The sequence below is a fragment of the Scleropages formosus genome, chromosome 23, assembly GCF_900964775.1.
Source record: "Scleropages formosus chromosome 23, fSclFor1.1, whole genome shotgun sequence".
NCBI classification, from domain to species: Eukaryota; Metazoa; Chordata; class Actinopteri; order Osteoglossiformes; family Osteoglossidae; genus Scleropages; species Scleropages formosus.
The window spans coordinates 14972721-14994668 of NC_041828.1; the positions used below are offsets into that span (position 1 = coordinate 14972721).

The following is a 21948-nucleotide window of genomic DNA, read 5'->3' on the forward strand; positions in this document are numbered from 1 at the left end:
CGCGATTTTTGCCTCCGCGATCCACGTGGCTGCATACGGGCGGTGGGGGGTGGGGGGTAGTGCATTAAAACAAGTACGGGAGGCTAATAGACTCGTAATCGCCGTGAAAAGAGGCTGGAGGCTCCACCTCGAACGAGCGGGGAGACCGAAGCACGCCGCACGGCACCGCGCCGCACCGCGCCGCACGCGCCGGGGGCGTGCGTGTTTTTTGACAGGGGAGCGAGCGCGCACCTGTCGTCGCTGGGGGTGGATGCGCGTGCGGCTCTGGAAACAATGAAAGAGCCCACTTTGTGCGCGCGGAGGAGCTGGTGGAACTGGTGACATTTTCGCAAGTGGGCTGCGGACGGCCCGGCAGCAGTGGAAGTAAGTCACCGTCCGTGTGGGAGCTGCACGTATAATACGGGCGGGTTGTCTACGGCACACCGATGAATCATGTATTTCTCACTTTCGTCCGAGTCCGTTTATTATGTTATGGAAAAATGACGCGGCAAAAGCGCGTCCTCTCTCGGGCGCACGCGGGGGCTTGGTGCGTAACGCGGAAAAAAAGGAAACTGTCTTCGAAGAGCGCTATGGTTGCTCTCCTGTGTGTGTGGAAGTGCGAGGCGGAGTGACAACAGGGACGACGCGTGGAGATGTGACAGAAGGTGTGACGGGGAAAGCGGCTGGCGGCTGAGGCGACCGGGCTTTCGGGCGGCGCGCGCGCACTTTCTCACACTTGCACTTAGTTTAAAAAGGCGGAGGTGGACGCGGGCGGGGCGATGAGAGGCGACACCGCACGGTTTACCCTGTTTCGCCCAGGCTTCACTCGCACCCAGAAAACGTGTGAGCGCAGGACACACAGCTGCTCGTGCTGCTCTCTTCCTCCATGAACGTACGAGCGCGGCGCGCGGGAGTGGGGGGCGCGTGGAAGCGACGAGCTCCGCTCCCGACGTCTCCGTGGCGTAAAACGGAGCTTAGAAACACCCGGCAGTTAGTATCTGATCCGTTTCACCTCCACGCGTCGCTGGGGATTGTCGCTCGAGCCGTGATATTCGCAGTGGTTTATTAAGAAAAAAACGCGCTCGTCTCGTATCGTATGTACATTTTCACGTCAGAGACGCGAGCTGTTGTATAAGTCGATCGATCGATCAACCAACCAGCCACTCCAGTCAGTCAGTCAGTCAGTCAGCAGAGACCCGAAAAGAGAACATTAATTTAGAAGAGGTTTATTACTGTATAACTATATATGTTCGGAATATCAAATATGTACGTTAAACGCTGAACACTGGGGGAGATGGGTATGAAAAATGCAGCCTGTTGCTCGTCGTGTGAGAAGAGAAGTAAGCAGAGAGCACAGCTGGCTGGAGTCTGAGGAAGCACACATTACATTATTATTTATACGTGTAAAACACACACTGTACACACACAGAGCAGAAGGATAAAGAACAAGTCAGCCATACAATACCAACAAATATTTAGTCTTGAAAGAATTTCAACGCTTGCGGCGAGCAAGAAGTGTAAACGTGAGCACTCTATGACTTTCCACACAGTTCCCTTACATTCAGGGCGCAGTATTTGGGTTTAAAGTATATAAATATAGTATCTGGCAACTATTCTTTCTTTGGCCACGTTTTTCAGACTATCTCTGTGAATCCTGCTCAAGGAGAATTCCGAGGTAATGCTTCGTGGGTACCTGCATTGTTTTCTCTAACTGCCCACTAAAATACGAGTTCTTCGTCTAAAACGTAAGCCTTTTCGCATTTTTCATCCCAGCTTTTCATCGAGACTGCATTTTTCATCTAAGCTGCTCTTATACTTTTATTTTGCTCACTTGTGCATGGTACAATGTATCGGTTGGATTTTTAAAAGCACAGATCTGTGCATTTATTATTGAATGCAATGACTTTTTTTTTTTTCATATGAAGTGACTCACTATAATTAAGTAATATTTAACTGACCCCTTTATCCAAGGTGATGTGTTAGATACACTACTTACAGTAAACTCCCTACAGCCATTCACCCTTCTGTATAGCACAGCAATGAAACACTCTCACTTACACACTCGCACTCTAAGTAAAAACTGTTCATTTCTCCAAAAGAGCAGAATATGAATATAGCTGCACATGTGAGGCTCTTTAACTTTTACCTCCATCTAGTGGAGAAATGGAGGCCTTTATAGACCTCATGTGTCCTTCTACAGGGGATCAGCTGGACAATATGGACATTGATTTGTCCTTAAACACGCACGGCATAATAGAGAGCGCTTTTTTCCCCACACATGGGTTCGAGTGCCTAAATATCTTAGGTTCTGACTCACACTGTTAGAAGCATCAGTTCTCGCACGGTTCAAAAAGACACCGTGGGGTTCGCTTTAGAAATGGAGTGTTCCTGGAGGAGCCTCTTCGCATTGAGGGAGTTCATAACTACACCTGTGGCATTTGAAAAAGGTTCTCGGAGGACTTCTAATGTATCAGTGGAGAGAAATGGTTCTTTTAAAACCCCCCCTTTTTTTAAAAAAAAAAAGAGAAAGAAGAAAAAAGAAAAAAAGAAAAGCTTTATGTATTCACATTCAAACTAGACTTATATCAAAGGAAATATCTTTTTCTTTCTAAAACAGTGCAGAAATTACATAATAAAAAAGAAAGTGCAAGTTGATAGCTATAATTAATGACGAGAGTTAAGATTTAGATGTCAGGATAGTGAAACTTGCTTCTCTCTGTACTAAATATTAAAAAAGTGACAGTAAAATAATGCAGAGTGCACATAACATTTTGCTGTTTATTAAGCTCATATTCGTCAAGCCAAAGGATTCAGCAATTTAAGTATATATAGTAAAACCTTGCCAGTAAAACGTAAAAATCACATTGTTTCGTAACAAAACTTTTGTGATGACTTGCCTACTCTTGCAATATTTATTGTATCTGAAACAAAGAGCAACATTTACAGAGCTTCTTAAATACTATATAGTCTTTGTTAAGTTTCAGTTTGTGTTTTATGAAATATTCATAATTAGTGGGTATTAATTGCTATCTGTGAAAACTGGATATCCAATTCATTAGATAAATGAATAATATAGGACCGTTGGTGCCAGGCTGGTCATAAGTCATGTCTGCATTTGCAGTTATGTAGTAATGATTCGTGTTGGGATTCAAAATCCTAAACAGGCAATAGTGTTTCAAGTTGAAAAAATCACAGTGTTCTTAATTTAGATTTCATCATGTGCCCTTCTTGCTGATTACTTTAAGGAATAATCTGGAAAAATGGTTCATTTGCTCCAACAATAATGTGCTGTAATGATAATTTTCCCCATTAAACACTATAACCGGCAGAGCTGTATAAGAGACAACTGCTTTCTGCAGTTATTTGTTTACATACTATTCATTCTTTAACTTTATTTCCTCCTCTTGATTGTCTGACACTGGTTTCTGTCGTACCACATTTAAATAACTTATTTCTGAGTTTAACTAAGTTAAACTCAGAAACACACACACACATTTTCAGAACCGCTGGTCCCATACGGGGGGTCACGGGGAACCGGAGCCTAACCCAGCAACACAGGGCGGAAGGCCGGAGGGGACACACCCAGGACGGGATGCCAGTCCGTCGCAAGGCACCCCAAGCGGGATTCGAACCCCAGACCCACCGGAGGGCAGGGCCTAGTCCAACCCACCTCGCCACCATGCCCCTCACATGCAGGGATAGAAAGTCGTAAATATAAACAGACTAAGTAACTGCAAGCAAATAAGCAGGGGGCAGCTGGTAGTGTAGTGACTACCAGCTAGTGAGTTACTGCCTTTGGATCCTTGTGCAAGGTACTTATCCTAAAGTTGCTCCAGTGAAATTACACAGCTGAATAAATGGATAAATAATGGTAAGCTTGTAACTATAACCTTAACATTGTAAGTTGCTTTGGAGAAAAGCATCAGCTAAATGCGTGCATGTTCCTTATAGTGGAGTAGCTAGACTAAGAAGAGGTTTTGAGCCTTTCTTCAGTGTATTTTTCACAATGTTTGCTGAATGTTGCTATTAAATATTTACTGCACACTGAGTTTTTTTTTAAATAGACTATTGATAAAGTTGGAAGAAAAATTTTGTGTACCCTTTGGAATTACTTAGATTTCTGCATTAATTGCTGATAAAATATGGTCTAACTTTGAACTAAGTCACAATAAATGACAAACACAATGTTCTTAAACTAATATCACACAAACAATTGCACTTCTTCTTGTCAGCATTGTATGCGTTACTTAAACATTCACAGTCAAGGCTGGTAAAGTATTCAAATCCAATGGACGTTTTACTGATAGTAATCAGTAAAACATCCTTTGGCAGTAATAACATCGAAAAATATGTTTGAATATTTTTGAATCAACCTGACATGCATTTAAAAAATAAAAAATGGGCAGAAAAACTATGGTAACGTGACACTGAAGTACTGGTAGTGAGCAGAGACAACAGGTTGCCAATTCATTGAGGTGTTGCTGAAAGCCTAGTCACATATTGTATCTAAAGTAAAATAGCAAGAGCAATTTAATATTTAAAAAACTCAGAAGGCTTCTTTAATTAAAAACCCTGAGTAGCTAATTTTATTCTCGGAAAATGAGTAAGGGGCAGCTGCTCGTGTGGACTCAAAGATTATAGGTTCAAATCCCACCTCCAGCTGTAGTACTCTTGAGCAAAATACTTACCCAAAAGTGCAAAGCTGAAATTACTCAGCTGTATAAATGGGTAATCAATTGTAATCACTTTGGCAAAAAGCATCAGCTAATAAGTAAATTGCAGATTTGAAAGTCATACATGGGCTCCATTGTGTTCTGTATTGAGTGGTAATATTTCAGTCTTAATAATTTTAGTCTCCTTTAGTGATGGGTCTGCAGTGGAGGAAATAGTGTGGGCCAGAATCTGTAAAATGTTTCTTCAGAAAACAAATCTGGGAACAATTTCCTTGAATTTTTTATGACTCTGTGACTTTCTTTACATGCAGTTGTCTAATAAGCATAATCAGGATTTTGGTAAATAATAGACGCTGGTCAGTTTTTTCTTTTCAGCATATCATATTTTACAGCTAGTTTTTACTGTTTCCCATAGGTTCCAGTGGTAGTGTGAGAAAAGGCAGGAACATAATGTCTGCTATTTATTAGTTTATATTGGTTTCAATATCCATGACTGTGATTTGAATATGGTAGTATGCATTTAAAAACTCTGAAGTGTAAGTGTTAAGTTTATTTTTAAAAATATCCAACACTGTAAGTAAACGCCTGATCTCTCCGGAGGATGCAAGTTGTTAAATGAGAGCATTCAACCTCTTATTACCCCTGACATACTTAATGCCAGTTGTCTGGATGTTCAGATCAGCTGAGACTTAGATAAATAAAAACTTTTGGCCTATTTAAAACAGCTAAAAGTTCAGTTTACCGTCAGGATTTAACTGCTTTGAGCTAATGGTTCTTCATGAAAATGTCAGAAACTGTAAAAGTAAAAAAGTATTTGCATGGAGATTTTAGAATAAACCAACATTTAAATTGGTTAGGGTTAGTTGTGCTGTATTCATAAATGTTTATATGTATGTTGTCCCCATTTTGTACATATTCCTCAACTACATGCGACAAGATGTTTTGCTATAGGAGTATATGCAATGACGTATAAATAGAGAAGCATGTGAGACACATAAGGATCTAATACAAGTCCCGCTTGGGGTGCCTTGCGACGGACTGGTGTCCCGTCCTGGGTGTGTCCCCTTACGCCCTGTGTTGCCGGGTTAGGCTCCGGCTCCCTGCGACCCCATATGGGACAAGCGGTTCAGATGATGTATGTATGTATGTATGTACTGTTTCCTGTGGAGTGGGTTTGACTCTGTTGTCTCTATCACTGCCCCAATCACTCGTGGTTGTTCTGGGCCTCCCAGCTGCTTCCTGGATGACCTCAACATCTTGTTGAGCTCTCTCCGAGGGAACAACGCTTTGTTGATTCTCCTGGGTGAGTTCAATCTGCATGTCAAGGACATTCATGCAACTGGCATTTTGCTGCCCCTGCAGTCCTTTGACCTCTCCCTGTCCCTGTCCCCTGCTACCCACAAAGCTGGCAATTACCTTTACCTTGTCTTCTCCCATAACTGTGCCTATCCTGTCCTCTCTGTTACCCTGCTCCATCTCTCCAATCATTTCTTCATCTTTCTAACAATTCCTCACCACTAATCCCTCTCCTTCTCCACCCATTGTTACCTTCCACCGTAACTTAAAATATCTCTCACATTCCTGCCTTGCCTTTGCTCTCCCTTCTGTTACACAATTCTCTACCCTCTCTTCCTCTCTTGACTCTCTCTGTCCACCATCTTCTAGACCAGCACGCTCCAGTACCACCCTATGGCTGACTGATTATGTACAAACAGGACCAAACTCCGGGCTGCAGAGTGACGATGGCGTAAATCCAAGACTCGCACAGACCTGGATGTCTGCAAACAACTCTTAGCTACTTTTCATTTTGCTGTCTCCTCATCTAAAACAACAGTCTGCAACAAAAAAACCACACAGACTCTTCACATCTCTGCTGTGTCCTCCGCTGCCCCCTCCTCCTTCTCTCACTGCTGATGGCTTTGCTTTGTTTTTCATGGACAAAGTCAATGCAATCGCAGACAAATTCTCACCATCACCCTGCCCTGATCGCACTGGACTTCCCTGCAAAGACACACACACACTTTCTGAACCGCTTGTCCCATACGGGGTCGCGGGGAACCGGAGCCTACCCGGTAACACAGGGCGTAAGGCCGGAGGGGGAGGGGACACACCCAGGACGGGACGCCCGTCCGTCGCAAGGCACCCCAAGTGGGACTCAAACCCCAGACCCACCGGAGAGCAGGACCCGGTCCAACCCACTGTGCCACCACGCCCCCCATTCTCTGCAAAGACATGCTCTCCGTATTTAAGCCACTCTCAGAATCTGAAGTCTCCGACCTCCTGATATCAACACAGACCCACCATCTGCTCGCTAGAGCTGATCCCGTCCTCACTCCTACAGACCATCTTCCCGCAGCTCTCCACCTTCATCTCTAAGATCATCAACTCCTCGCTCTCTTCTGGCTGCTTTCCATCTGCCTATAAAACTGCTCTCATTCACCTCTGGTAAAGAAATCCTCTCTGAATCGTAATGGTCCAAAAGTATAGGCCAGTCTCCCTCCTCTCCTTTCTGTCTAAAACTCTAGAACAAGGGGCCTGTGATCAGCTCTCTGAATTCCTTACCTGGAACCATCTCCTCGACGGATATAAATCTGGATTCAAAGTTGGTCACTCCATGGAGACAACGCTCCTGGCAGTGTCTGATGCTCTCCATTTGGCCAAAACAGCCTCCCTCTCCTCCTTGAGATCAAAGGAACAGCACTGAGATGGTTTGAGTCCTACCTATCTGACAGATCCTATCAAGTAGTCTGGCGGGGCTATCATTTTTCCCCTCTGCCTGTCTCAACTGGTGTCCCACAGGGCTCGGTACTGGGTCCTCTGCTCTTCTCGATATTCACCTCCTCCTTCAGCCCTGTCATTGCCTCCCATATATTCAAATACTACTGCTACACTGATTGATACCCAACTCTTCCTCTCCTTTCCACCTGGAGCTTCAGACATTTCCGCGTGAATTGCTGCCTGCCTGTCGGACATCTCTGCATTGATGTCTGATAACCACCTCCAACTCAACCTCTCCAAAACAGAGATCCTACACCTCCCAGCTGGCCTGTCTTGTTGTCACAATCTCTCTGCCAAACTGGACAACTCACTCATTTTGCCTACCTCCTCAGCTAAGAGTCGGAGTGATGATTGACTGAAGTTTGTCTTGCTCTCAGCACATTGAAGTCTCAACCCGGACCTGCAGATACATTCTGCATAACATTCGCAGGATCCGTCCTTATGACTCTGCACAATTACTTGTCCAGTCCATGGTAAAATCCTGTCTGAACTACTGCAACTCTCTCTTGTCTGGCCTTCCTGCTACTCCCATCAAACATCGACAGCTGATATAGAACACTGCTGCCCGTGTTGTGTTTGACTTGCCGAAGTGTTCGCATGTATCTCCTCTACTCATTTCTCTGCACTGGCTTCCTATAGCTGCCCGGATCAAATTTAAGACCCTGGTTATAGCCTACAATGCATCAATAGAACTGCCCCCAGATATCTACAAAACTTGATAATTCGCTACCCCCCACTGCTACGCTCTTCCACATCTGCCTGCTTGGTGGTCCCACGCACGAAAGGTGAAGCATGGAGGTTCTTGGTTTTGGCTCCATTGTGGTGGAACGACCTCCCCCTCTCACTCAGAACTGCTGAATCTTTGTCCACATTTAAAAAAGGTCTTAAAACTCATATCTTCTGGACTCACTTTGTCCATCATCTCTTAAGTTCATGCAAGGTATAAATGTTCACGCCTGTAAGGTATAAATGTTCATGATCATGCTTGGATCAATCCTTTACACTTGCTACTCCTACAGTTTAACATAAATGTTTGTTGATATCAAAAAAGAATAAAACTACTAGGAGGGTGATTAGGAATTGTCGATATTCTGGTAAAGTTTTATGCAGCCACTTGTGTGATGAACATCGGTCCATATGGTGAAGGAAACAAACTGTACTTAAGAATAACACATCTGTAGCTATGTCTCTTTCTCCTAATATAATGCACAAATTGTATTTTCTACGAGATGTATGTCTCTTTGGAGAAAAGCTTCTGCTGAATGAATAAATGTAGATGTAAACTAACTTTCCAGAAAAATAAAGAGGAAATTCTCTATGAATTTCAAGAACAAAGACTGATTAGATAATTCAGCAGAGCATAGATATTATCAGTTGAGTATCCCTCAGTCTTTATTAGCAGTTTTCTTATTCAGTCCATTTTTTCTTGGAAAGTCAGCATCCATCAAAGCTATTAACTTTGATATCTAAAACATGAATATAAATCATACATAGATTTATCATCAGACTTTTTATTTTGATGCTGGGTGTCTTCCTGCAAGATTGCCTTCAGACTTTTCATTCAGTTGAGTGAAAAGATCAATATCAAGACCCTTACACTGGCTTTTTAGCATAGGTACAACAGTGGTCAGCATTTTTCAACTCCTTTTTCCGGTTAAAGTTTTTTCATATTTGCCTTGTCCTCTGGGTTCTTTGTTTTATCCATGTTGATGTCTTTGAACCCTAGTACTGATGCAGAAGTATCTGATGTCCACATTAATTGTGTGTGCGTGGTAAGCTGTGATATATATACATTTTTATAACAATAATCATCATTATTGTTAGTGTTAGTTATTTAATTGTGTTTCTGATTTTTCAAGCAATCTTGTATTAAGGACAGAGACTGACGAACACTATAAAAATTATATAATATGAGGGGAACTGAGTTAAGTCTTTCTAGCTAGGTGTACCTCTGACTTTCTGCTGACAGCAGTGGTGAGTGATCTTCTGAATTCTAAAACATGGTTCTCAGCAGTGGATTCCAATAGCCACTGGTTTCTGCACATTTTCTCTGTCTGCAGAAATGCATATGAAAATGACTGCAAAGCGGTTGGTGAGCTCATCGTGTCTGTGGTCTGAGCCATTTTTTTGTCTTGAAGGAAGTGCTGACCTTTTTTCCATTACACCAGTCTGTTCTATACTGCTACTTACTTCTCTGATTGAATTCCCTGACACTGAAAAACCTTTCAAGGGAATTATTAAAGTGCAGATTTACTATTTCAAAACTCCTCATACGAACAAGGAAGATACTCGTCAAGAACTATGGACACAGCCAAATAAAATGACCTGCAGTCACTTGGCAAACACTGTTTTTCAAAATGGCATGTATGACAGCTCAGAAATGTTGTTTGCACTGATAAAAGAGCACTGCAGTCCCACCCTTAAATATAAGATTACACTCCTTTGTCAAATATGTAAGTATTTGTATGACATATTCATCAGAAATTTGCAAAGGAACTGCTGTTTACAGAGTAGCCAGGATATTGTAAGTAATGCATGCATGAGGTGTAGATGGTACAGTCAAGGAGCAGAAGAATGGGTGATGAGGGGTGGCAGAGTCTCCCAGATCTATATGAGTTTAGACTGGAGCTTGGAATTTATTGCTGGCACCTCTACACCAGGGCCACTGAACTATAGTCTTGATGAGCCAGCTATTCCAGTTGGACCTTGAATCGCCCCATCCAACTTATAGTCTTGACTGAACACGTTTAACTGACTTTCAGTGCTCTGAGAGGTATAAGGAGAGGCGGGACTGTGCTTCTCAGGACCTTGAATCAAGCAGTTCTGCTGTAACTGTTAATTCAGACAGAAGTATTTTCACTGTTACTAGAGAAGAGGGAGGGCGTGCGGTGGCACAACTGGTTTGGCTGGGGCTTGCTCTGTGGTGGGTCTGGGGTTTGAGTCCTGCTTGGGGTGCCTTGCAGCAGACTGGCGTCCCGTCCTGGGGGTGTCCCCTCCCTCTCCAGCCTTTCGCCCTGTGTTGCTGAGTTAGGCTCCAACTCGCCACGACCCCCCCTTGGGGCAAGCAGTTGTAGACATTGTGTGTGTGTGTGTGTGTGTGTCTGTGTGTGTGTATAGGTAGAGAAGAGTGCAGTGATAATTTCCCCTTTTTTGCCAGACAAAACAGCAGCATTCTTGCAGAAATTGTGGCTGCTGTGTAAAATTATATAGCAAATTACAAAAATAATTGAAAAAAAAATTTTATTATGTCATTCTCACTACTGACGATGCATACACAAGAGCAATGCAGGAAGATTATCAGTCCTGCCTTGCTTTACTGAGCATTCTTCCAAAGCTGTTTTATGAGTTACGCATTCAGACAAAATCAGAATTAAAGCTGTATAATTCAGAATTCAGAGTTGGAACAAAAACCAACTGTACAACGTGGATTACAAGGATTAGCTTTCCTCACCTCTTAACTAAACTAAACAGGATCGCTTAACTGCAAGTCAAAGTAAAGTTGTCTCAGCTGGGGCAGTTACATGTTGGTGAGCTTTGAAGCACAAACTCGGTGTGGCACTGGTGGCTCCAGAAGTAAAGCCAGAAATCTCCTAGTTCCCTGACTTCAAATGTTGGTCCCATCAGACCTCTTGTGAGAGACCATCTGGACCCCCTGCAGTTTGCTTATCAGACCCAGAGTGATGTAGATGATGCAATGATCTATAAACTCCATGGGGCTTATTCCCACCTTGTGAAAGTTGGCAGCACAGTAAGGATTTTATTTATTTATTTTTTTTTAAACTTCTCTAGTGCCTTCAATACCATACGGCCATTCCAGCTGAGGGACAAGCTCATCAAAATGACTGTGGATGCATCTGCGGTGTCCTGGATCTAGCAGGCAGACCACGGCTTGTCAGGCTTCAGGACTGTGTCTCTAACGTGGTGGAGAGGAGCAAGGGTACACCGCAGGGTACAGGGTACAGTATTCCCTCCCTCCCTCCCTGTTCACCCTCTACACTTTCAACTTCCAGTACACATGGGTTGTGACACTTGCAGAAGTTCCCCCTCATGTGCCACAAGGTGTTAAAACATTATCACAATGTTAAGCTGTCATGATGGGGCCAGGGACTGGTGGAAGTCATAAAATGCCAGTGCCTTCCTAGCAGGTGCTGACTAGGCAATGCCGCTCAGCGGTACCAAGTTACATTTACTCCAGAACTTGTCCTTAGGTACATTTTTGAGGAAATTTTACTTTTTTGGAGTAATTTGTGTTTTGAAATTACTGTGCATTTAATTTCTTGTTTGAATATTCTTGTGTTCCTTCTAATCATCACAGGTAGAATCTCTCCATCTGCTGGTGAAATGTATTTTTTGATTTCTCTGACTTGTGTGTTGTTTTGGAGAAAAGTGTCTGCTAAATGAATAAATGTAAATGTAAACTAGAGTATCAGCTTCAGTTTTTGTTGCCGCCTCATTGCCGAGCAGTTATGCCACATCATTATCCTCTCCTGCCCTTTGGCAGATATAAATATTTATTAATTCCTTTCTTTTAGGTGGAAGACTATGAGGAAAGAGAGATTTATGTAACACTTCAACACCTGGAAGAAGGAAAGCTGCGTGTCTTCATGTCTGATTGACAGACAGACTAAATCCAGCAAGAAAGAATAATGACTTGTCAAAAAACTTCATACTGACCAATGGATTTGTATGTCAGCTTTGGAGAGACATATTTGTACGGGGAAAGAAGTGTTATTGAATGCTTATTTTAAAGCAATCTTTCTTCTACATCAGTTGTATAGTTTTTAAATATATAATTACATCCTGGACACCCAAGATCCCCAAAATGGGGTGCTTCACATTACAATTTTTGCTGCTGTTCTAAACACGCGTGAGCAGTGAATATGTCATGCACTTTCTGGCAGATGGAAAAACTCTCAATCACGCATTCAGTTGGTGCTCTGCTGCGGCATTGAAACTCACAAAATGTTTGTCTTGAAGCGTAGGAAAAGCCGAATCTTTGCTGTGTTGCTGTTCATCGTCACACTCGCTACACTCTTTTTCATGTACGTTTGTCATGTTCCATGGCTGTACTTTTTCAAATTTCTATTTTCCCCCAAAAGAACGTGTGCCTGTGGCGAGTGTCTCGCCGATAAGTATGACAACTGGTTCAGTGAGCGTTTCAACCAATCCATATCACCAGTGCTGTCTGAGAAAAATATCCTGCTTTCTGAAGATACCTACAGGTGGTGGCTGGTAAGTATCCTCCACAGACTTCACCTCCTAACAGTATAAAAGTAATAAGGGCCAGATTTAATACTAAGTTTACGAGAAACTGCTTACTGCTTGAAAATGCTCTAGAACTTAGGGTTATGGTTCAGAAGTTTCAGCATTGAATTGTGTGTAACAAATCTTCCCAGAAGTTGTAGCAAGTTAAATGACCACCTTAAGCTCTTTAAGACCTTGATTTATCAGGACTAAAATTCTTTGCATTTACATTTTGAGCACTTAGTCTTTGGTTGCATGGTCTTGTTTGCTGAGTTAAAAAGTAGATACCTAGTAGTAACAACCTTTTTCTGTACAGAACTGGTTTAGGCTATTCTAACTTGGCTTCATAATGTATTGTAACTGAACATTGTAAGTTGCTTTCGGAGAATTGTCAGGAACATAACTGAAAAACTTTCCAAACTGTTGTCTGCATTACTGCTCCTGTCCCCAGAACTAGAAAAGAAGATGAGAATCGTCTAAAAATACATTCAGAATTTAGATCTTAGACTAGACACATAAGAATTTCCACTCACCGTGTTTCACGCTACCTTAATGTCACTTACATGCACAAATGAGTCCAGAGCTTACATTTTTAAATCCAGCTGAAAATACAGATCAGTGGAGTACATTAAACAGTGGTGCAAGAAAAGAACTCTGTACAAAGAGCCTGTGTTTTCCAGGGATAATCTTTAACAGTGGAAAATGGCTTTTAGTGAGCTTTAAATTAATGTTATTTTTTGTTATTAAACATCAAAGTTTCAAGAGCTGGCCTTTTTAGAAGACAGCGAGAAACATATTCTTGTAGATTAATTGTACTCCCTGGGCTGTATTCGGGAGTGTTTAAAACATGACTCCATTATTAAAAATTAATTAATTATATAAATGAAAGCCCGGAGATTCTTTGGAGGTGGCAGGATCAAAAGCACAAGAGGCCTAAAGTGTGGTTTAGCAGCATGTGGTGTAACTAGCATGTCCAAGTGGAGAATTGAGCCCAATTACAGCACGCTTTGGCCTTGTCGCTTTCCATTTCAAAGGAAGCATTTCAAACTGAGCTTTGATACAACACCGTCTGGGGGATTCGCACGACCCACGAGTTTCCTGCAAAGCGGCCAAATCTGAAAGATGCATTTGCACAGTTTCCGGAAAACGGAAGCTGGGAACATGGCATGTATGTTGGGGATCTCCACTGGATTTTATTACTTAGCTAACACTGTAGCTGTTTTTTCCCATACAGTTTTACCTCTGCTTTTCAGGTTAAGTACCTTGTTCAAGAGTACCACAGTAAGATCCTTAGTTGACTAGAATTGCGGGGTGCACAGAAATTACAGCGCTATTATAATCACCTACAGGGAATTTTTTTTTTTCTTCAACTTTCTGGGTGGTTTTTAGGGTTCCATAAGAGCAAAGAAGGAGGGTCTGCTTCACCCGAATTTATCTGGTCCTCTGCTGCCTCTCAACAGCAGCTCCAGTCAGAAACAGATCCAGCCAACTTCAGCATGGTGGTGAAGACGCTATTTCAGATCATCCCCAATGTCCAGTGGTACATGGACCTGGGACCCCTCCGCTGTAGAACCTGCGCTGTAGTAGGCAACTCGGGGAACCTCAAAAGATCAAATTATGGCACTCTCATCGACTCAAATGATTTCATCATAAGGTGAAATGACTCGTGCTTTATTTGAGTACAGCAAAGAAATGAAGATGCATAAATGGTGTAAATAAGATAGTAAGAAATTAACTGTCTACGACCGTGCAGAATATTAAGAATTATTATTTTTACCTTCATTTCTAAATGAATAATTGCTTTGATTTTTCAGTGCTGTGCAGCATTCGGTGTTCTTTTGCTGCGTCGTGTTTAGACAGTTCTTTCAAAGGAGATCAGTGATCCACAGTGGTGTTGTACTATGGAATTACAGGCGGTTTTTAAAGTCTCTTCATGTGTCACAGGATGAACGAGGCTCCCACCATCGGCTTTGAGAAGGACGTCGGCAGAAGAACCACACATCACCTCATGTACCCCGAAAGCGCCAGACACTTGGAGAACACCACAAACCTGATACTGATCCCCTTTAAGACCCTGGATCTACAGTGGATCGCAAGTGCGTTAACTACAGGCACCATCAAGCAGTAAGTCATCCCCTCTCAGAGCTCATGTTCTGGTCTCCTATTTCTGATGGGACCTCAGGTGATGCACCCACCTTTCTAATAAAGAGTGCCACAGAGCCCTGGGCTTTCCCCGTGACCACTAGCGGCATGTCTCTGTGTACATTAGGTTTTCCTGCCACTTTATGGCATCAGAATTGACTTGTGTTGGCTCCTACTTCTCTCTGCATGACTGCTTTTTTTCCCTTTATGCTCTGCTCAACACAAGAAACATTCTTAGACTAGTTATTGAACATTCTGGGGCAACTGATATGACAAACTGTTTTATATTGTGTGGTAAAACTCTCCCGGAACAGGTTCCTTTGAGCTTTTGATAGGTGTCTTGTGTCCACACGTCCGGGATTAGTGTACGTATTTGATTATGGCTTTTCTGAAGGAAGGGTGTAGAATGTCCTGCCACAAAATCCTGCACTGAAGAAACACAGCTGCTTGTTCTGCTTTTCCAATAACGTGGCATTTGCCCGTATTGCTGTGAATTCTTCGAGCCCACGCCACCACGTCCTCACAGCATCTTTCCAGCTGACTGCGTCACAAAGGGGGCTGTCGGTTCGAACTCAGCGTCGCGCACACGCCTGAAGCCCACGCAGCGCTAAAGCCGAGAAACTCGGAGAGCAACAGGCGACTGACCTGTTCAGAGCCAGATAAAGTGCAGTGGTCCAGTGCCAGGCTCCATGCAGCGAAATACAGCCCAGCTTTCTGAACCATCCGCTTTTGGTGCTTGGTTCCTACAGCCGCACAGCACCAACTGAATTCCAGGATAAAACCATAATTTGATGAAGCTCCTCTTATTCATCAAATGAGCAGCTGATTGACTGAGTGATTGATGTTTTTCAGCCTGATACGTGGACCCATTTTGTACGTCCACATTTTCCCAAAGCCTTTAAATTGTGCTTGATTGAGCTGTTAATTGAATTCTGGTATGGATTTGATGTTCATGAACAGATCTAAGAAACAGGGCTTCTTTAGTTTCCGTTTATTGCATTATTTTCAGATAAACCAATTACTTGTTATTTATGCAAGTTGTTAAAGCAAGTTCCTTACTTGTTTTTTTTTTTAAGGTCTTGAAGAGTGGCTAATTAGGCATTTTTCATGAAGTCTTTTGAACTATAAACAAATTTAATTTAGAAAATTTTGCACATTTCCTAAAGAAAGCTTGACAAAAGCTCATTTCTTTAATCTTCTTATGTTTAATATGCCCAACTTTTCCCACAAAATATAATTTAAGAGATGATAAATACTGAACAGCATTCTAGACCAATTTGGTCAGATGTTATTAAGAGAATTTGGTGAGTTTAACAAAGGTACTGGAAATATAATCGCAGTAATGTCTCTGTGTTCTCTTCTACAGGACATATATGCCTGTTTTGCCCAGGATAACAGCCAACAGGGACAAGGTGAGTGCTATGGAAAAAAGGCTCAGTACTGTGGTACTTGGTGTGTTCTCATATGTACAGTACGTTATTAATATGAGGATTTACGTTTGCCCACGGCACACAGTGGCACAACGGGTACACCATGTGGCCAAAAGTATGTGAAGATCCCTCCTAATTATTGCATTCAGGTGTTTTAGCCCCACCCATTGGTAACGTTTATAAAATCCAGCAGATAGCCATGCAATGTCCATTGACAAACATTACCAGCACAATGGGTCGAGCTCAGCAACTTTAAACGTGGCACTGTTATAGGATGCCACAAGTCAATACGTCAGTCTGCTCTGCTAAATCTGCCCCAGTCGATTGTAAGCGCTGTTATTGTGAAGTGGAAGCATCTAGGAGCAACCACAGCTCAGCCACAAAGTGGTAGACCACGCAAACTCTCTAAGCGTGTCTGCCACGTGCTGAAGCACGTAAAATTGGGTATACTCTGTTGCATCACTCACTACAGAGTCCTAAAGTCCCTCTGGAAGCAACATCAGCACAAGAACTATCCATCAGGAGCTTCATGAAATGGGTTTCCCTGGGCCGGCAACTGCATACAACCCTAAAATCACTATGCGCAATGCCAAGCGTCGGCTGGAGTGGTGTAAAACACACCGCCATAGGACTCTGGAGCAGTGGAAATGTGTTCTCTGGAGTGATGAATAACACTTCACTAGCTGGTACTCTGATGGATGAATCTGGGTTTGGTGGATGACAGGAAAACACTACCTTCTGGAATCCATAGTGCTTAGTATAAGGTTTGGTGGAGGAGGGATAATGGCCTGGGGCTCTTTCTCAGGCTAGGCCTTTACTTCCAGCGAAGGGTACTGTTACTGCTACAGCATACAAAGGTATTTTAGACAATTGCGCGCTTCCAACTTTGTGGCAACAGTTTGGGGAAGACCCTTTTCAGTTCCAGCATGACTGTGCCCCTGTGCACAAAGCCAGGTCCATAAAGACATGGTTTAACGAGTTTGGTGTGGAGGAAGATGAGTTGCCTGCACAGAGCCCTGACCTCAACCGTATTGAACACCTTTGGGATGTATTTGAATGCTGATTGCGATCCAGGTCTTCTCATCCAACATCAGTACCTGACCTCATAAATGTTCTTTTGGCTGAATGGGCAGAAGTTCCCACAGACAAACTCCAAAATCTTGAGGAAAGCCTTCCCATAAGAGTGGATGTTTTAGCCACAAAGGGAGTGCCAACTCCATATTTAATGCCCATCCATTTGCAACAGGATGTCCAACAAGCTCATATAGGTATGATGTTCAGGTGTCCGCATACTTTTGGCCATATAGTGTGTTACTGGTGCCTCTAAGCTCCAGGACTTTAGGTTTAAGTGGCTAAGTACGTGTCTAGTTCCACATATAACTAATGTGTGAAATCTGTGAAAAAATAAAACTAAGTCTTTCTATACAATCTAGCATTCATGCAGTTTTTTTTATATCCATATGGTGCCCTTATCGTCTAACCACTTGACTTTTGCTCTGATACACTTTGTCATCTGTGGGATTTTATGTAGACAGACATGTGCCTTTCCAAATCATGTCCTATCAATTGAATTAATGCAGGTGGACTTCAAACAAGGCGTAGAAACATCCCAAAAGAGGATAAATAGAAATGGGATGCACCTGAGCTAAATTTCAAGTGTCATAGCAAAGGGTCTGAATACTTATGTCAATATATTTCAGTTGTCAGTATATGTATGTATAGGTCAGTTCAGAGGTCTAAAATCCAGTTTTTTCTTTGTTTTTCTGGGGATTGGGTGTAGACTGATGTTTACATTTCTTTATTTAGCAGACACTTTTGTCCAAAGCAGCTTCCAGTGAACTCTATGTAGTGTTATCAGCCCACAGCCCTTATTCATCAAGGTGATTTACACTGCTAGATAGACTACTTACACTGGGTCATTAATCCATACATTAGTGCAACACACTCTTGCTGTCACTCACACACGATGGGTGAACATGAGCAGCATATCTTTGGCTTGTGGGAGGAAAGCAAGAGCACCCAGAAGAAACCCACACAGACATGGGGAGAACATGCAAACTCTACACAGACTGAGCAGGGATCAAACCCACATCTTCTCACACCACCCAGATGCTGTGAGACAGCAGTGCTACTCACTATGCCACCATGCCACCCAAGCAGCATACCTACAGGGGTCCATATAATCAGTCCCCACCTTTTCTGTACTTACACATTTAGCTGACGGTTTTCTCCAAATCGACTTACAATTTTATGATGTTACAATGATGTGGCAAAAAATGAATTCAAATAATTTTAATATAGAATTGCAACATAAAAAATGTGAAAAAAAGTGAAGGGGTCTGAATACTTTCTAAATACACTGTTTTGAGTGTGTGACCTACCAGGAACAGAGCCAAGTTGCCTGCTAATAACACATTTTGCACATAGTTGCCTCTGGTGTAGCTTAGAAGTCAGAGTTATTAGTATAGTATTAGTATAGCTGCTAAACAGTAATATACAGCAGTGAATTTCTTTTTAAATAGCTTGCCTTTGCACACAGATCATCTTGAAACAATCCAGTGCCAGGGGTATTAATTAAATGGAATTAACAAACTTACACATGTATTTACTCTGTATGTCCTCTTTCCATCTGTAACAAACCAGGATCTTCCTTAACTTGGTAAAACAAAAAGCGGACAAGGTGGTCTTCCTGTGACTTAAAAAGTGGCATATTACCATGCTTAACTAAATTTTCTCTGCTCTTATTTGCTTTATTAAGCTTCTTGCCATCTTGACCCACCAACAGTGGAAAAAAGAGACCTGTACAAACTCCTCTCACCTAAAGGCTACATTTTGCTAAATTCCTATTTTTGAAATTGAAATGTAATGTTTTATGGTCACAGCATTTCACCTTCTGATAGTTTTAAAGTGTACAGTATTTTTTCTAAAAATTATTTCTCTGACAGCTTACAGTTGGCCAACTTCTCACTTATTGAGACATTTTTCCCTCAAGGTTTTTGGTGAGGAGCTGTCTTAGAGAGCTGAGTCTGTACTTACTCCTAAAGTCATAATAACCGGCCATGACATCAGCACAAAACAATCACGTAACAAAAATACTCTCCTTGCGCTACTATGTTAAACATTTTTGTAAAATTACTTATACCTTTGTCTAGGATGACAGTTCAATTCGTTAAACATCAATCGTCTTTCAGCTATTTACCCATTCATACAGGGCACCTTCAGCTTGAATGGCAACAGCTCTAACTGCTCTTTCCTGCTGTCCCAAATATAAATACAAATATTAAATATCACTACTGATATTTAATGATCACTACCTGTAGTAGTTTCCTATTACTTTTATGCAGAAAGTGAAAAAATATTTCTCAGGCATAGCAGGAATGATGGAAATGATTAACTTACTAGTGGGAGGTGACTATAACCAAATATGACTTTAAGAGGTATATTTCGGTTTTTTAAATATCATTCCCTGTTAACATCACGGGCAAATCTCACTCATGGAATGATTTGTTTTCACACAGGTGTTAATATACAGCCCTACCTTCCTGAAATATGTCTACAATAACTGGCTGGAGAACCATGGGAGATATCCCTCCACTGGCTTCCTTGCCTTAATGTTTGCCATTCATATATGTGACCAAGTAAGATCATTTTTACATATCTAGCGCAAGGGGATCCTCCACTGATCTTATCAGAGCTGTGTTTTCCTGACATCCAGTGGCTTCATTATTATTATTATTATTATTATTATTATTATTATTATTATTCTTTTTCTCATTTAACAAACAGCTTCATGCACACTGATGTTAGCTAGTGGTTAGAACTGCTGCTTTTGGATCTGAAGGTTGCAGGTTTGAATCCCACCTCCAACTGTAGTACCCTTGAGCAAGGTACATATCCTAAATTGCTCCAGTAAAATTACCCAGCTGTTTAAACAGGTAAACAACTAAGTTGCTTTGGAGAAAAGTGTCAGATAAATGTTAGACAAAGCAATTTTAAGATTTACCAATTTTTTATGAGGGTATTTTTACTATTTTGATTCAAAGGCCCTGAATCAAGGGTACAACAGCAGGAGTGGGATTCAGAGAGACATGAAGAGATGAAAAAAACTGAAAAAGCTGAAAAATATTTCAAAAACTGTTGTTTTTGTTGACTGAGGTGCACATTGTGCTCTTGTGCCTTGTTAATGTAACCCTAAACCAAATCAGTGATGCATTCAGAAGACTCCCAGTTCCTTGTCTAACACTTTCTAAATGTTACTTGTCTAGGTGAGTGTTTTTGGATTTGGAGCCGACAAAGAAGGGAACTGGGACCACTACTGGGAAAAAAACTACTTTGCCGATGCCTTTCGGCAAACGGGAGTGCATGATGGGAACTTTGAGTACAATATCACCATGCTTTTGGTTGACAAACACAAAGTCAAGTTTTTTAAGGGAAGATGACACCTTAACTAACCACATGGACCACTGACTGACCTTAATGTGCTTTCAACATTTCAAGCTGATGCAATCTATCAAAACTGACATTTCCACTATAAGTACATCTTCTCATAGGTTTTTACTCAGCATAAAATAAGATGAAAATGCATTGTTTGTATGGAGTTAAAAAGTAACACAGCCTTAAATTGTGTCACCCTCATAGAAGTAGAATGGACTGTTTAATTCGGCCTTTCTGAATGAGAATGAACCTCATGACCCTCTGTTCCTACTGCTTCCAACTGAACTGTAATACAATCATCTAGTGGGCCTGTTTAGAGTCTTGAGAACGAAATAATGGAAAGATCATTGAATTGTGGTTATTAACTTTCTCATCATAACAGGTGGAAAAAAGGAATTACGAGTGAAAATTCATCACACTGGCTCTTCAACTTATAAACTGAGACTGGAGGGCTGTTTGTAACTCATTGTTTGATAACTGTAACGTACATGTTTATATGTTTATATGTATGTCAAAAAAAACTACTAGGAAGGTGATTAGGAAATTAGGATTAGGAATCGGTGATATTCTGGTTAAGTTTTCTGCAGCTACTTGTGTGATGAACTTCGGTGCATATGGTGAAGGAAACAAACTATACTTAAGAGTCACACATCTGCAGTTACAATATGTCTCTTTCTCATAATGCACAAATTGTATTTTCTATGAGATGTACGTCACCTGAGAAAAGCGTCTGCTAAATGAATAAATGTAAATGTAACTGGGAAGTAACCTTAATTTTTTAAATAATAATAACTTTAACAGTTACACAATCTGCATTTGTAGTTCTGAACGTTTTTGTTTATACGCACACATTGTATAATTTTAAAGTTGGATTTTAATACAGCGTGTGATTTGTGAACGGAAAAGCCGTATATACAATTATTGAATGTGAGTGTAAATTCTAAAACATTTTTTTCAAAGGGTATACCAAGTGTAACCATCAAGGATGTAATGATTATTAAAAGCAGATTATTTTTCATTATCACTTTATAACAAACCTTTTTTACCTGATATGTTTATTGTGAGTTAAATGTAACATGTTCAACCACAACTTAATATCTATGTTTTCGATACTGAAGAGCCAGTGTTGTTGGTCTAGCATGTGGCTTTGGAAGTTTCTCTGCCTGGTAAACAGAAAAGAAAGGGAGGGGTCTTTGTATTTTATCTGCTCTTATGGAAAATTCCATTAGCACCCGATAAAAATGTATGTCTCTATATTGTATTAAGTG

General features: G+C 41.5%; 1 protein-coding gene across 2 annotated transcripts; it reads left to right on the top strand.

Moving 5' to 3' along the window:
- The first annotated feature begins 269 nt into the window (after window positions 1-269).
- On the top strand, window positions 270-21089 carry LOC108919256 (CMP-N-acetylneuraminate-beta-galactosamide-alpha-2,3-sialyltransferase 1-like). Of its 2 annotated transcripts, XM_029248364.1 has the most exons (8): window positions 270-363; window positions 11220-11386; window positions 11963-12662; window positions 14135-14328; window positions 14619-14798; window positions 16183-16228; window positions 19765-19884; window positions 20512-21089. In XM_029248364.1, the coding sequence occupies exons 3-8, from the start codon at window positions 12393-12395 to the stop codon at window positions 20683-20685; spliced, it is 984 nt and encodes a 327-aa protein (XP_029104197.1). In that variant the 5' UTR covers window positions 270-363; window positions 11220-11386; window positions 11963-12392; the 3' UTR covers window positions 20686-21089. The 2 variants fall into 2 exon arrangements, with proteins under 2 accessions (XP_029104197.1, XP_029104198.1); XM_029248365.1 differs by lacking the exon at window positions 19765-19884.
- The last annotated feature ends 859 nt before the right edge of the window (window positions 21090-21948 follow it).

Coding starts and splice junctions, on each gene's coding strand:
- LOC108919256 (XM_029248364.1), top strand. CDS start 12,393: ATGTTTGTCTTGAAGCGTAGGAAAAGCCGAATCTTTGCTGTGTTGCTG. Junction 14,329..14,618: donor TCAAATGATTTCATCATAAG/GTGAAATGACTC, acceptor CATGTGTCACAG/GATGAACGAGGCTCCCACCA. Junction 16,229..19,764: donor TAACAGCCAACAGGGACAAG/GTGAGTGCTATG, acceptor GTTTTCACACAG/GTGTTAATATACAGCCCTAC.